At 45.6% G+C, this 15,476-nt stretch overlaps 1 protein-coding gene across 1 annotated transcript in view; it reads left to right on the top strand.

The window, feature by feature from the left end:
- The first annotated feature begins 1,107 nt into the window (after positions 1-1,107).
- Positions 1,108-15,476, top strand: part of NGEF (neuronal guanine nucleotide exchange factor) — a 94,280-nt gene continuing 79,911 nt past the window's right edge. The window contains exons 1-2 of the mRNA XM_055290990.1: positions 1,108-1,449; positions 5,751-5,865. Of these exons, the coding sequence (XP_055146965.1) occupies positions 1,182-1,449; positions 5,751-5,865 (383 nt within the window). The 5' untranslated portion in view covers positions 1,108-1,181. The remainder of the gene's footprint in view (positions 1,450-5,750; positions 5,866-15,476) is intronic.

The following is a 15,476-nucleotide window of genomic DNA, read 5'->3' as shown; positions in this document are numbered from 1 at the left end:
AACTACAGGCATGTGCCACCAAGCCCAGCTAATTTTTATATTTTTAGCAGAGACAGGATTTCTCCATGTTGGCCAGGCTGATCTTGAACCCCTGGCCTCAAGTGATCCACTCGCCTCGGCCTCCCAGGCCAGTGCCGGCCGAGTCTCTGACCATTTTGAGAGTATGATAGAATCTCTGGACCTATAGGCCAGAAAAATGTATATGCTCATACACAGCCTTGTACCCCGAAAACCTCCATAGAATCCATGGGACCTCAGGTTTCAAGCCCTCGGATGAGTGGAGAAATGAGAAGAACTCCTAGCTCAGCTTCTCTGTCTAACACGCTGTCCCACCAGCTTAGACCCACTAAGAGGGTTCACATAGTCCCTCGCCCTGAGCACCCCTACCCTAGAAGGAGGTCTGTGTGGCGAAGGAGGTGGGGTTTGCTCCTGTCGTATCCTCCCTTTCCTGTGAAAAGTGTCCTAGTTCAGACGATATGCTATATGGTCACCCCAGAGGGAGGTAACCATTCTGTTTCTCCAGCCCATGGTGGGGTGGCCATGGGATGGGGGGACCTTATTCTTCCACCACGGCCATACATCATTCCATCAGAAAGGCCACTAATGCACCCACTAGACTTGGCCGCCAGCTGATGGCAAGGTTTGTCGCCTTGGGGATCAACCTTGCCCATGTCTAAACTTACCATTGTGAGACCTTGCACCAGCTGACCACCCTTTCTCATCTTCCGAGATTTTCTTTTCCTGTCTAGACATTTACGGTCCCTCTCAATGCTTTCCTGGAATTCTCTCACTATTTCTGCTACTCTTTTTCTCTGGAATTATTTAAGAAGTGTTTATTTCAATGCAGTTTTGCAAGCCACTTTAAACATTTCCCCCTTAAAGTGCATCCTATGAATAATATAAACAAACGGCAATTATAAAATGATACATGAATGCCTCCAAATTGCAGAGATTAAGCTGTAATTTTCAGTGGCGAAGATGTGGATACCAGGATGTGCAGATGATCCCACGTTTCATCAAATTCGAATGGGAGTGGAGTTCCACAGTCTGAATAGAATACTTAGCCTGATGACTCTAACTGAAAATTGTTTTCTATCTATTCTAAAGCACTCAAACCTGTGAAGCTTGGGAAAATCATTGACCTCCAGTCGTTCTGCTGAGAAACAGCTGGCTGTATTTCCATGGAGACCACGGAATCTGAAGATTTGGAAAAGACCTGGAGGAAATCAGCAAGTGATCAACCGAACATTGATAATGAACCAGCCAAGGTGAAACCTGAGTTACTCCCAGAAAAAGAGGAGACTTCTCAAGCTGACCAGGATATCCAAGACAAAGAGCCTCATTGCCACATCCCAATTAAGAGAAATTCCATCTTCAATCGCTCCATAAGACGCAGAAGCAAAGCCAAGGCCAGAGACAGCCCCGAACGGAACGCCAGCTGCCTGGCAGGTCAGTATCAGGGACAGCTGTCACGGCTGTTCCCTTACATCCAATTGGAGTCATCAGTGCTGAAAGGTCCTCGTTAAATGAGAAAGGATAAGTGGCATTGAAAAGTACCAAGGACAGTTTCAACAGGGTAGTGCATTTTAAAACCATTATCTAAAGAATCCAAATTCCTCCACTATGATGACGTGGGTACTTCGGAGAAAGGGTTGACCCAAATTAGACAATTAGACTGGCTTCTATTGAAAAGAGATTTCTTGTTCTAGAACTCAGCAAAACACCCCTCGCTGTACATGCATTCTAGGAGGGAGACTTAGAGCCATCCACATTAGGGGTCATCTGGGAACATGAACTGTCTCAGTGATCAGGTTCTGTCTTGTTCTCTCACTGTGACTGCCATAGCCAAAGCTTCTGCTGCTCTGAAAATAAATGAAATTAAAACCTTGGGAATAGATTTGCAGCAAGACTTCTTAATCTTTTAGACCAGTGCCTAGCACATTTTATCTGCTCAAAATATATGTATTGAGCAGGATAAAGTTCAGAAAACTTTACAAATGGGGTGTTGGTGCTACAGACTCTTTTCCTTGTGACATGCTCCTGTGGTTGACGGGCAGCCTGCTAGGGGTGCAGAATGTGTGGCAGTTTCCCAGCGCTGGAGGCACAGCAGCTGCCACCAGACTGTATATGCTACCCTGACTGTGCCAGAGTGGCAACCCCTGCTAAATCCAGAGACTTCATCAGTGCATTCAAAAACATTCATTAAACCCTGTATTGGGTAGCTGTTTGCCACACGTTAAACTCCCCTCAAAATATAGAGACTTAAAACAACAATATTTATAATTTCTCATGATCCTGGGGGATGGTTTAGTGGTTCCTGTGTCTGGGCCAGTTTACCTAACCTCTGCAGTCAGCTGGTGGCTCTTCTGGGTTTGGAAGGTGGAGGACAGCCTCACTCATCTCTCTGGTGGTCTGTGAACTGGGACTGCCTGCCTCTGCTCCACGTGGTCTCTCATTCCCCAGCAGGCTGGCCCAGGCTTATGCACATGGAAGTCGAGTTCTGAGAGAGCAAAAGCAGAAGCTGCCTGGCATCTCGAGGCCTAGACTGAGAGACTCAGACCTGGCATAGTCCCTTGCACCATGTTCTGTCGGTCAAACCAGCCCACAGGGCCAGCCCAGACCAAAGGGGGTGGGGGAATTGACTTCACCACTCCACAGTGGTGGAATCTGTGGCTGTTGGCCATCCACCACAAACACTAACAAAATCATGTATCAAGCACTGAGTTAAGCAAGACAAATACAATGATTGAAATACTATAGCCACGGAAGCTCAACTTTTCCATGTTCGAAATTTCCCATATACTAAAAGTTAAAAGCACACTCTCACACACAAGGAAGCTGGGGTCTCTGCCTTTGAGGAACCCACAATATTGTAATGATGTCATTTTACTGCAAGCCATGTGTGCAAGTTTACAGGAGAGAGAAAGGCAAAGCACTAGACCCTTCTGCTGGGGTTAGGAAAGGGCTTCCCAAAGAAGATGATATTTCAGATGAGTCTTGACAAATGGGTAAGGATGGCCTGGTGCAGTGGCTCACGCCTATAATCCCAGCACTTTGGGAGGCCAAGGCGGGTAGATCATCTGAGGTCAGGGGTTCGAGACCAGCCCGGCCAACATGGTGAAACTCCGTCTCTACTAAAAACACAAAAATTAGCCGGGCATGGTGGTGCATGCTTGTAATCCCAGCTACCCAGGAAGCTGAGGCAGGAAAATCGCTTGAACCTGGAAGGCAGAGGTTGCAGTGAACCAAAATCATGCCACTGCACTCCAGCCTGGGCAAAAGAGTGAGACTCCATCTCAAAAAAAAAAAAAAAAAAATAGAATAAGGACATGGCTGGGGAGAGAGTGGGAGCGAACTTGGTTGATTTCATGCAGGTACCCAGTGGCTGTGCTAGTGTGCTAGGCAGGCATTTCAAGGGTATTCTTACCATACCTATTTTACAGATCAAAAAATAAACAACTGAGGCCCACAGAGATTGAGCCACTTACCCAGAATCACACAGCTATTGTACGGTACAGATTGAGCTGGAGTTCAGATCCTTCTGGCTCCAAAGCCTGTGTAGATGGAGAAGGGGGTTACAGTAGCGCCATCCAACAGAAATATGCTGCAAGCCACATATATCATTTTAAATTTTCCAGTGGCCACATTTAAAAAGTACAAATAAATGGTTGAAATTAATTTTAACAATGCATTTTATTAACCCAGCAGATGCAAAAGGTACCATTTTATCCTGTAGTTAATAATCAACATAAAAAATATCAATGAAATAGTTTACACTCCTTTTTTTTGCATGAAGTCTTTGAAATCTGTTGAGTATTTTATATTTGCAGCCCCTTTCAATTCGCATGCCAAATTTTCATTGGAAATACTTGATCTGGATTTAGATTGCATAAAATGTACAGTCAGAAAAGTGGATTTACATACCCAAATTGATCCAAATACCCTTAAAAGTTTCCCAACAACTGAATCAATATGAGTTTGTACTTTTAAATGTAAATTATATTAAATAAAATGAGAAATTCCCCTCCTCAGTCACATTTGCCAGCCACATTTCAAGTGCACAATAGCCACACGTGGCTAGCAGCCACCCTGTTGGACAGGGCAGGGGTAGGGCATTGTAAGTAGACAGAAAAGCAGCTGCAGCTGCCAAGGTCGGGGGTCAGGGAAGTCTTTTGGGGTTGCAAGAAAAGGGAGGTGTAGGGCTGTGTCTGGGATGAAGCTGGGGAGGGAAACACGGCTGCTGCATAAAGAGCCTCGCATTTGTGACCTCCCCAAGCTGAGCCAAGGATGCTGGCACCAGATAGACAGAACAATGCCATCCCCAAAGGTGGCCTTTATGTCCAGCTATAAACGTTTTCATCAGAGTTGCAGCGGTTGTTTGTTTGAGATGGAGTCTCGCTCTGTCGCCCAGGCTGGAGTGCAGTAGTGTAAGCTCAGCTCAGTGCAGCCTCCACTTCCTGGGTTCAAGTGATTCTCCTGCCTCAGCCTCCCAAGTAACTGGGACCACAGGTGCCTGCCACCATGCCCGGCTAATTTTTGTATTTTTAGTAGAGACAGGGTTTCACCATGTTGGCCAGGCTGGTTTCGAACTCCTGACCTCAAGTGATCTGCCCACCTCGGCCTCCCAAAGTGCTGGGATTACAGGCATGAGCCACCGCGCCAAGACTTGCAGTTTTATTTTTAAGTGACTCCTTCATGTCACCTCCTTGGAGCGAATTCTTTTGACTGCTCGGTACTTCCTGATTCAAGAGTCCAAGGAGAAAATGTCCCGCTTGACCTACATGGTGAGAAAGAGCACGGGATGGGGGCTGGGGAAGAGAAGGAGCAGACAAAATGGGCTACTGGGTCACTCCACAGCCACCAAAGAAGCTCATGATCCGGAGTCACGATGTGTGATTTGGGTCTGGAAGGTGTGGGACATTCTCTGTTTCATCTGCAAAATGAGTACCCCTTCAAAATCACAGCTGATCATTGCCTAAAAATCCCACCCCTGCGTGAGCAGACTTTCTGGGGCAGGCTAACCTGACTTATTATTTAATATTGATTAGGACTTGGGAATTGTTAGATGCTAAAAAATCGGCAAGTTGCCAGTGATTTTTGACCAGTAGAAATAACACCAATGGTTATGGCTTTATTGCCCTCTAAACACTAGCCAGGTTTGTATTCTTATTTCCAATACCTTTTTTTCCACTGACTACGTATGTGTGTTTATGTGTATGTAAATGTATATGAAGTTGCTTAAATCATCGTTATAATTTTCTTTTTTTTTTCACCCAGGCTGGAGTGCAGTGGCACGATCTCGGCTCACTGCAACCTCCACCTGCCGGGTTCAAGCAATACTCCTGCCTCAGCCTCCCAGGGAGCTTGGATCACAGGCATCCGCTACCACTCCCGGCTAATTTTTGTATTTTTAGTAGAGACGGGGTTTTACCATGTTGACCAAGCTGGTCTCGAAACCCTGACCTCAGGTGATCCGCCCGCCTTGGCCTCCCAAAGTGCTGGGATTACAGGTGTGAGCCACCGCGCCCGGCTCATAATTATAATTTTCATAGGGATGGAATCCCAGGCCATCTGGCACAGCACGAGGTGTGACAAACTCCCGTTCAGGGAGTGAGGGGAGGGACACCCCTTCCCACTCTGCTTCCTCCACCTTCCAGCGTGACTGCTGCTACTGTCCTAGGCTTACAGAGAATTGCCTGAAAAGAGTCGATCTGTATCTTCTAACTTGCTCCATTTCTGAAATGTCACAGATTCACAGGACAATGGAAAATCTGTAAATGAGCCCCTGACCTTGAATATCCCCTGGAGCAGAATGCCTCCTTGCAGAACAGCAATGCAGACAGGCCCAGGAGCCCAGAAAATGAGGTAAGAGATGGCGGATCATGAGGAGTGCTGGTCTGGGAAGGTTGCACCAGAGGTCATTGCTGCAAAGACTTGACAGGGTTACAAGGGTATCTTGTTAAAAAAATAATAACTTTTGGTTGCCCATGCTAAAAAAATAAATAAATAAAAACTCCATAATTTAAAAAAAACTATTGTACAGTAATTTAAAAGAAAAAATTTGTGGGCTGTGATGGGGTCTTGCTACGTTACCCAGGCTGGCCTCAAAGTCCTGGGCTCTAACAATTCTCCAGCCTCAGCCTCCCAAACAGTAGGGTTACAGGCACAAGTAACAAAAAAACTATTGTTACTCCTCTGTCACAAAACTAGGAAATTTTAAATACTACATATATCAAGAAATAGAATAGAAAAATCACAGCCCGGCGTGGTGGCTCATGCCTGTAATCTCAGCACTTTGGGAGGCCGAGGCAGGCAGATCACTTGAGGCCAGGAGTTTGAGACCAGCCTGGCCAACATGACGAAACCCTGTCTCTACTAAAAATACAAAAAAAATTAGCCAGGTATGGTGGCACTCGCCTGTAATCCCAGCTACTCGGGAGGCTGAGGCAAGAGAATTGCTTGAACCCGGGATGTGGAGGTTGCAGTGAGGTGAGATAGAGCCACTGCACTCCAGTCCTGGTGATGGAGTGAGACTCTGTCTCAAAAAAAGAAGGAAGTGGGGGAGGAAGGGAGGAAGGGAGGGAGGGAGGAAGGTAGGAAGGAAGGAAGGAAGGAAGGAAGGAAGGAAGGAAGGAAGGAAGGAAGGAAGGAAGGAAGGAAGGAAGGAGGGAAGGAAGGAAGGAAAAGGAAAGGAAGAGATAGTTCATTGTATCTTGGCCAGGCTGGAAGGAAGGAAGGGAGAAAGAGTTAGCTGTATCTTGGCCAGGTACAGTAGCTCGTGCCTGTAATCCCAGCTCTTTGGGAGGCTGAGGCCAGAAGATCATTTGAGCCCAGGAGTTTCAGGCCAGCCCGGGTAACATAGCAAGACCCCATTTAAAAAAAAAATAACTGTACTACCACCACCCAGAGAGGTTTTACTATGTTGTAAATGTGCTTCAAGTATTTTTTTCTATATGTTTATGCATCCTTCCTTTTTGTAAAATGAGATCTTACTGTAAAATATTCTCTAGTATGACTGGATTGTGATTTATTAATTATCCTCCTATTGTTGGGTTTTGGGTATTGTATCAGTCAGTATCGAATTCAGCTGCTTATTTTAAAACATAGCACAGCTTAACAAGGCAGAAATCTATTTGGCTCTTGTGTGAAAGAAGTCTAGAGGGTTGTGACCGTGGCTGCTTCATGCCTGCATGGACTGAGGCTCCTTCTAGCTTTCTACTCTGTCATCTGTCAAGGTGACTGCCAGAGCTCCAGCCATCACAGCCACAGTTCAGGTGGAGGGAAAGAGAAAAGCCAGCAAGGGAAGGGCGTGGCACCACCCAGGTCGGCCCTGCTCTTAAGGAGATTCCCTAAAGCCCACCCAACCATTGCTGCTGATATCTTATTGGCCAAAACTGGGTCACATGGCCTCCTCCACCAGCAAGGGAGGCTGGGAAATGGGTGTATCATTTAAAAGCCAGGTCTGGGCCAGGCGTGTTGGCTCATGCCTATAATCCAGCACTTTGGAAGACTGAGGCGGGTGGATCACTTGAGGTCAGGAGTTTGAGACCAGCCTATCCAACATGGTGAAACCCATCTCTACTAAAATATACAAAAATTAGCCAAGTGTGGTGGTGCACACCTGTAGTCCCAGTGACTTGGGAGGCTGAGGCAGGAGAATCCCTTGAATCCAGAAGGCAGAGTTACAGTAAGCCAAGATTGCACCATTGCACTCCAGCCTGGGTGACACAGCAAGACTCTGTCTCAAAAAATAAAATAAAATAAAATAAATAATAAAATAAAATAAAATAAAATAAAACAAAATAAAATAAAAGCCAGGTCTGGGCCGGGTGCAGTGGCTCATGCCTGTAATCCCAGCACTTTGGGAAGCCGAGGTGGGCAGATCACCTGAGGTTAGGAATTCAAGACCAGCCTGACCAACATGGAGAAACCCCATCTCTACTAAAAATACAAAATTAGCCAGGCATGGTCGTGCATGCCTGTAATCCCAGCTACTCAGGAGGCAGAGGCAGGAGAATCGCTTGAACCTGGGAGGTGGAGATTGCAGTGAGCAGAGATCACACCATTGCACTCCAGCCTGGGCAACAAGAGTGAAACTTCGCCAAAAAAAAAAAAAAAAAAAAAGCCATTTCTGTTTCTGCCCTCAGCAAATGGGTTCCATCAGTGAGGAAGAAGGGGACAGTGGATACAGGGGAGGCAACAGCCATCTCTGACCCAAGACAGTTTCAAATTTTTGCCGTTTTGTAAGCCAAACTATGATAAATATCACTGTGGCAAAACCTAATGCCCAGCCCTCATTATTTCTTTAAGCTAAATTCCTAGAAGCTTCACGGTCTCTACAAATCCCTGGATGGCTACAGGGAAATTGTATCCCTGTATCTGCATCGGGGAATTGTGAACCAGGCAACAGAGCAGAATCCTAGGATAAGGTGGGGAGGCAACATTTCCTCCCTGAGGTTACTTTGCCCATTGATTCTTGATCACACACGTGCACGCACACACACACACACACACACCTATTTTATTTGCATGTAATTAGATATTATGGGTGGATTAAGCTGTTCTTGCATTGCTATAAAGAAATACCTGAGGCTGGGTAATTTACAAGAAAAGAGGTTTGCACTTTGGGAGGAAGAGGTAGGAGGATCACATGAGGTCAGGAGTTCAAGACTAGCCTGGCCAATATGACAAAACCCCATCTCTTCTAAAAATACAAAAATAAGTCCGGGATGGTAGTACACGCCTGTAATCCCAGCTACTTGGGAGGCTGAGGCATGAGAATTGCTTGAATCCAGGAGGCGGAGGTTGCAGTGAGCTGAGATCATGCCAATGCACTCCAGCCTGGGTGACAGAGTGAGACTCTGTCTCGAAAAATAATAATGAAGAAAAGAGGTTTGACTGGCTCACAGCTCTGCAGGCTATACAGGAAAGAAGGCAGCATCTGCTTCTGTGGCTGCCTCAGGAAGCTTACAATCCTGGTGGGAGGCAAAGGGAGAGCAGGTGTCCCACATGGCAGGAGCAGGAGCAAGGGAGTGGGGCGAGAGGTGCCACACACTTTTAAACATCCAGATCTCGTGAGAACTGACTGTCACGAACACAGCACAAAGACATAAGGGATCTGCCCCCATGAGCCAAACACCTCCCACCAGGCCCCACCTCAGGCACTGGGGATTACATTTCAGCGTGAGATTTGGGTGGGGACAAAATTACAAACTATAGCAATGGACAATTGTTTCCTGCTGTCTCTGATGTGGCTTAAGCCCCAAGAGCCAACAACAACACTGTAAATATCTGACCACCTACCTGGGACACAACAGAGACAGTGAAGCCACCTTAGCTCCACCCCGCCACCCCCCCACCCGCAACCCTCACTGGAGGGTATCAACAGAAGTGAGAGTAAAAGTAACTGACAACCGGGACCCAACGTCAGAGCAAGAGTCCAGGGGACCAAGAAAGGGCCCTGGGAGTAAAGAGAGAAGGAGTCTCAGGACAGTGGCTCTCTGCCAATTGGTACATAAAAATGTTTTAACACAAATATTTCTGCATTTTAACACTAGATGAAAGGGGGAGTGATGGGGTTGGCTACTGGGTTTTGTTTGGGGGGAGTCGTCAGGGTACCGTGAGTTTCCTATCCTTCCCCATGGGAGCCTTTCCCCTTAAGTCAAATGAGGAGAGCTTCAAGGGATCCGCTTGGAAATCTCTGGAATCTGGGGGACAGGCACCTTGTTCACACCCGGAAACATCCATCGCTGAACTGGCTGAAGCAGCCTGCAAGGGGAGGAGGGCCAGGGCTGAGCAGGGATTGGGGAAGCATTTACACCGAAGGCAAGGCAGAGAGGCGTGATTTCTCAGAGCCAAGTGTGGGTCTCCAGGAAGAGAGCCAGCTGTGAACTGATTTGAAAAGGAGTCTGCCCAAGAGCACTTCCTGCTGGAGTCTCGGCTTAAGAGCTTTGCACATGCCAAGGAATTGTGGTCAGAGACCTCCCAGGAGGCATGTCTAAGGACCCCCACAGGGCCCCACTCTGAGGGCCCAAACAGCAGCTGGGGGATGGGGAGAAGATGGAGCAAGAGGTAGGGGCTTTGGCTGTGGCAGGGTCTGCACCTGGAGAGGGAGAAGCAGACAGTCAGGAAATCGCTTTGGGCTGCTCTCTTTAATACCCAGCGAAAGAGATCATTTGCTTATAACTTCCACGTAGCCAGCAAAGCTTTGCACGTGGCCTGCCTGAGTTTTCACACAAGGCCCATGCAGGTGGTGCCAACCTACAGAGCAGGGTGAAGTGGGGAATCTGGAGGAAGAAGTGAGCCCCTTCCTGTTTGTACCACACCAAGTCCAGCTTGCCCATGAACCTGCGCCCCCTTCTGTCTTGGTGGCTTAGTGAGCACAGTGGTTTTGGTGAGCACATTGATGATGACTGCCTCCAAAGCAGGAAACGCCAGCTCCACTGTGCCACATGTCGCTATTACATTCTCTGAGCTGGATCTCCATGGAGAGATAAGTCATGATACACGTGCTGTGGAGACATTTTCTAGACAAAAGCCTCCGATGGGCTGTCAGGTTTGGAGGGCTTTGAGTTATTGCTTTTAAAGGTACAGTCCAAAATATGCATTTCTCCTGGGCATGCTATATTGACCATGGGTGAGCCCTCCCATCTAATGGAAGCTTGTCTGATGTGAGACTCCCAGGGTCCTCACCCATTCTCTGTCATTTGCTCCTGGCTTCACTTGCTCCATAGCATTCTGAGGCAGCTCTGTCATCCACATAACTGAATCCCTGCTCTTGCCCACAATTCTGTGTCACTGTCTTCTCATACTGGGTCCCTGATGCAAAACGTCATGGCTGATTTTGAGCATCTCTGGTTCAGTTTCCATAGTCACCTTCCCAATGTCTTTATCCATTCCTATTGAAGTTCCATTTTGCTCTCATACAGCGAAATCATTCTCTGTCTCCTTGCTTGATTTGTGCATAGAAAGGCAGGTTTCATGATCTAAATTTAGCAGAGGAAAAATACCAACAGCAACAGTAACAACAAAAACCCCTACATGGCACAAAGACTGGTAACAATTAAAGAGAGACTACAGCATTTATCTTGGAAAAGCCCCAAATATTTCATCTCCCTCGTTTGTTTTTGGACTCGTCGCTGTCGTTAGTGTATTCATAAAGGTGATTTAAATAATGCTTTATTGAAGGTCATCTTACATTACAGTAAATTGTTCAGATCTTGGGTCTATAGCTTGATGAATTTTTACACAGGTACTACACCTCCTTGACCATCAACTGGACCAAGATATAGAACATTTCCATTGCCCCAAGAGGGCCCCTCAGGGTCCTTTTTCAAGTCAATATCCAACTCTCAGATGTAACCATCTTCTAACATCTATCACCATCAGACTGGTTTTGTTGGTTCACACAACAAATGGGATCACACGGTGTGTACTCTACAGTGTCTGACTTCTGTTGCTCAACATAATATTTTTGAAATTCATCAGTATATGTGTACCAGATTGTTCTTTTTGTTCTTTTTTTTTTTTTTTTTTTTTTGAGACAGAGTCTCACTCTGTCGCCCAGGCTGGAGTACAGTGGCACAATCTCAGTTCACTGCAACCTCCACTTCCCAGGTTCAAGTGATTCTCCTGCCTCCCAAATAGGTGGGAATACAGGCACCTGTCACTACACCCAGCTAATTTTTGTATTTTTAGTAGAGACAGGTGTTTCACCACATTGGCCAGGCTGGTCTCGAACTCCTGACCTCAAGTGATCCGCCTGCCTCAGCCTCCCAAAATGTTGGGATTACAGGCGTGAGCCACCGCACCCAGCCCAGATTATTCCTTTTTATTGCTGAGAGGTATTGCCACAATTTGCTTGGCTACCCTTCTGTTGATCGATATTTGAATTGTTTCCAGTTTTCAGCCATTATGAATAAAGTTGCTATGAACATCCTTAGACAATACTTTTTGTGGATGTACGTACTCATTTCTCTGGGGTGTATACCCTGGAGTGGACTTGCTAGGTCTTAGGATAGGTGTACATTTAAATTTATTAAAAACAGGCAAATAATTTCTCAAAATGGTTGTACTGTTTTACACTCCCACCAGCAAGGCATCAAGGTTCCAGTTGCTCCAGATCCTTGCCAACTCTTGGAATTGTCGGTCTTTGTAATTGTATCTGTCTTACTATATTGTGGTTTCTCACTATGGTTTTAATTTGCAGTTTTCTGATAACTAAGGATGTTGAACACCTTTTCATATGTTTATTGGCCATTCATGGTGCCTGTTTAAGATGCCTAACCATTTTTTATTTTTTATTGTATTTTTAGTTTGTAGGAGTTCTCTATATATCTTGAACACAAGTCTTTGCTCAGATGTGTACTGTAAATATTTTCTACTAGCCTGTGACTTACTTGTCTTTTAAGTTTCTTGTCTTTTTTTTTTATTTGAGATGGAGTCTCGCTCTGTCGCCCAGGCTGGAGCACAGTGGCGTGATCTTGGCTCACTGCAACCTCGCCTCCCAGGTTCAAGCAATTCTCCTGCCTCAGCCTCCCAAGTCGCTGGAATTACAGACTCCTGCCACCACACCCAGCTAATTTTTGTATTTTTAGTACAGACAGGGTTTCACCATATTGGCCAGGCTGGTCTCGAACTCCTGACCTCAGGTGATCTGCCTGCCTCAGCCTCCCAAAGGTCTAGGGATTACAGACATGAGCCACTGTGCCCAGCCAAGTTTCTTGTCTTTTAATGAGCAGAAATTTTGAATTTTGATGAAGACTAAGTTAGCAATTTTTTTATTGTTTGTCCTTTTATATCCTAAGAAATATTTGACCACTTCGAAGTCATGAAGATACTCTGCTACGTCTTCTTATAGCAGTTTTAGACTCTTCATTTTCACATTTGGGTCTATGGTCCATATAGATCTCTAGTTGCTCTTGCACTATTTATTGAGAAAGCTTTCTGTTCCATCAATGAACTGCATTGGTACTTTTTTCAAAAGTCCAATGACTGTAGACATGTGGGTCTATTTCTGAACTTTTATTCTGTTTCATTGATCTAATTTTCCATCTTTATGCCACTACCATAGTGTCTTAAATACTGTTGCTTTATGTTTAATCTTAAAATCTGGTAGCGTAAACCCTCCTACTTTGTTCTTATTAAATATAGTCTTGACTATTTTAAATCTTTTGCATTTCTGTACAAATTTTGGAATCAGTTCGTCAATTTCTACCAAAAAAAATCAGCTAGAATTTCAGTTGAAATTGCATTGTCTCTACAGATAAATTTCAGGTTTAATGCATACGTTAACTAGCTTGACTTAGTCATTCCACAAGGTATGTATATTTCAAAACAACATATTGTATACAATATATACAATTTTTGTCAATTTTTTTAAAAAAATGAAGGGATCGTTGACACCTGAATATTGGCAACTTAAATTGCTCGAACTATGAACATGTCCTAATCTTTTGTTTATGTAGATATTCTTTAAATTAATCCAGCAATGATTTGTAGTTTTTAACGTAAAGGTTTTACACATATTTTAAGTAAATTTGTTTGTAGGTATTTCATGTTTTTTATCTTATTTTAAATGCCAGTGTTTTCTAATTTCATTTTTCAATCATTTTTTGGTAGTATGTAAAAATAAAATTAATTTTTGCATGTTCACCTAGTATCCTGTGATCTTAATAAATTCACTTATTTGTTCTTTTTGAGATTGAGTCTCATTCTATTACCCAGGCTGGAGTGCAGTGGCGCCATCTCAGCCCCCTGCAACCTCCACCTCACAGGCTCAAGTGATTCTCCTGCCTCAGCTTCCCAAGTAGTGGGATTACAGGTGCCCACCACCACACCTGACTAATTTTGTTGTTGTTGTTGTTGTATTTTTAGTAGAGACAGGGTTTCACCATGTTGACCAGGCTGGTCTTGAACTCCTGATCTCAAGTCGTCCTCCCACCTCAGCCCCTCAAAGTGCTGGGATTACAGGCATGAGCCACTGCACCCAGCCATATTTCTTTCTTTTCAATCGTCATGCCTTCTATTTGTTTCTCTTGCCTTATTGCATTGGCAAGGACTTCAATCGCAGTGCTGAATAGAAGCGGTGAGAGTAGACACCCTTGTCTTATTTCCTGGCCAAGGCTGCTTTGATGACAAAGATCAGAAGCCTACTCAAATTTGCTCAGGTAAAAGAGGGATATTGTAAGGATGCTGGATCCCAGAGACTCCAGGTAGAAGAGATGAAGCCCATCTTTCCATCTTTATAAGAATGAAGGAGCCATCAAAAACCAGAGCAGCTTTATCCTTTTCTTGGGGGCCATGAGTCCCCCTCCTCTCTGTTTCTCTCTGTGGACTGCTCTGTTGTCCTGCTTCTCTGCTTTTCAGCTTGCATTTGACATGAATGGCCGTCATTGCCACAGTGACCATTCATCTCGGCTGGCCACGCAGCCACTGGGGACTCTTTTTTGTGTCTCTTAGAGAAAAGGAATTTCTAAAGAAATACTCTGGTTGACCATCCTTTGGTCAGGTGTTTATCTCTGGGTCAAACAGCTAAAAGAGCAGGCAGCAGGATTAATGGGGCCATTCCCACCTCATCAGTGGGAGCTGTGCTTGGGAGAATTTTTAAATATGTGAAGGTGAGCCAGGCAACCCCAAACATATATAGTATAGTTAGAGTCTGGGTCTGACACACAAGAGAATTCCGAAAGGGACTTGGGTGAGGTAAGAGCAGAGGATGGAAATAAGAACGGTGGGGGCTAGAGGCAGTAGATTAAAGATTTAGAGTCTTCAGAAGCCCAGAATGGACCCAAGAACAAGTTCTTCAGTTTTTAAGATGTGGGGTGGTGTGATGTGGGACATGGGATGTTCTTCTTGGTAGTCAGTGCCCGTCCTCACAGAGTTCATCCAAGGCTGCTTTGCAAGTCCTCTTCAGTATACCAACCAGCAGTGAGTCATGGTCAGCTGGGCAGCATGGCAGGAGGGAAGCACAATCACTGCAGAAAGGTGTTCTGTAAAGAGGGCACAGGAAGCCAACTTACATATGTCAAGCATCTTTACACTCACAGTCTCATTAAATTCTCTGGCCATTATCCCCATGTGTCGTTTTTTGAGATGGAGTTTTGCTCTTGTTGTCCAGGCTGGAGTGCAGTGGCACGATCTTGGCTCACTGCAGCCTCTGCCTCCCAGGTTAAAGTGATTCTCCTGTCTCAGCCTCCCAAGTAGCTGGGATTACAGGCATGCGCCACCACGTCCAGCTAATTTTGTAGTCTTAGTAGAGACGGGGTTTCACTATGTTGGCCAGGCTGGTCTCGAACTCCTGACCTCAGGTGATCCACCCGCCTCAGCCTCCTGAAGTGCTGGGATTACAGGCGTGAGCCACCACTCCAGGCCTAGACTCAACACAATTTGGTGCCTAGCCTTAAGGCTGCACAGCTACCTAGTGAGACAGCGAGACGGTGAACCCAGGGGCTCTGACTCCACACCCATGACCTCCC

The sequence above is a fragment of the Symphalangus syndactylus genome, chromosome 8, assembly GCF_028878055.3.
Source record: "Symphalangus syndactylus isolate Jambi chromosome 8, NHGRI_mSymSyn1-v2.1_pri, whole genome shotgun sequence".
NCBI classification, from domain to species: domain Eukaryota; kingdom Metazoa; phylum Chordata; class Mammalia; order Primates; family Hylobatidae; genus Symphalangus; species Symphalangus syndactylus.
This window is presented reverse-complemented; position numbering and strand designations above follow the sequence as displayed.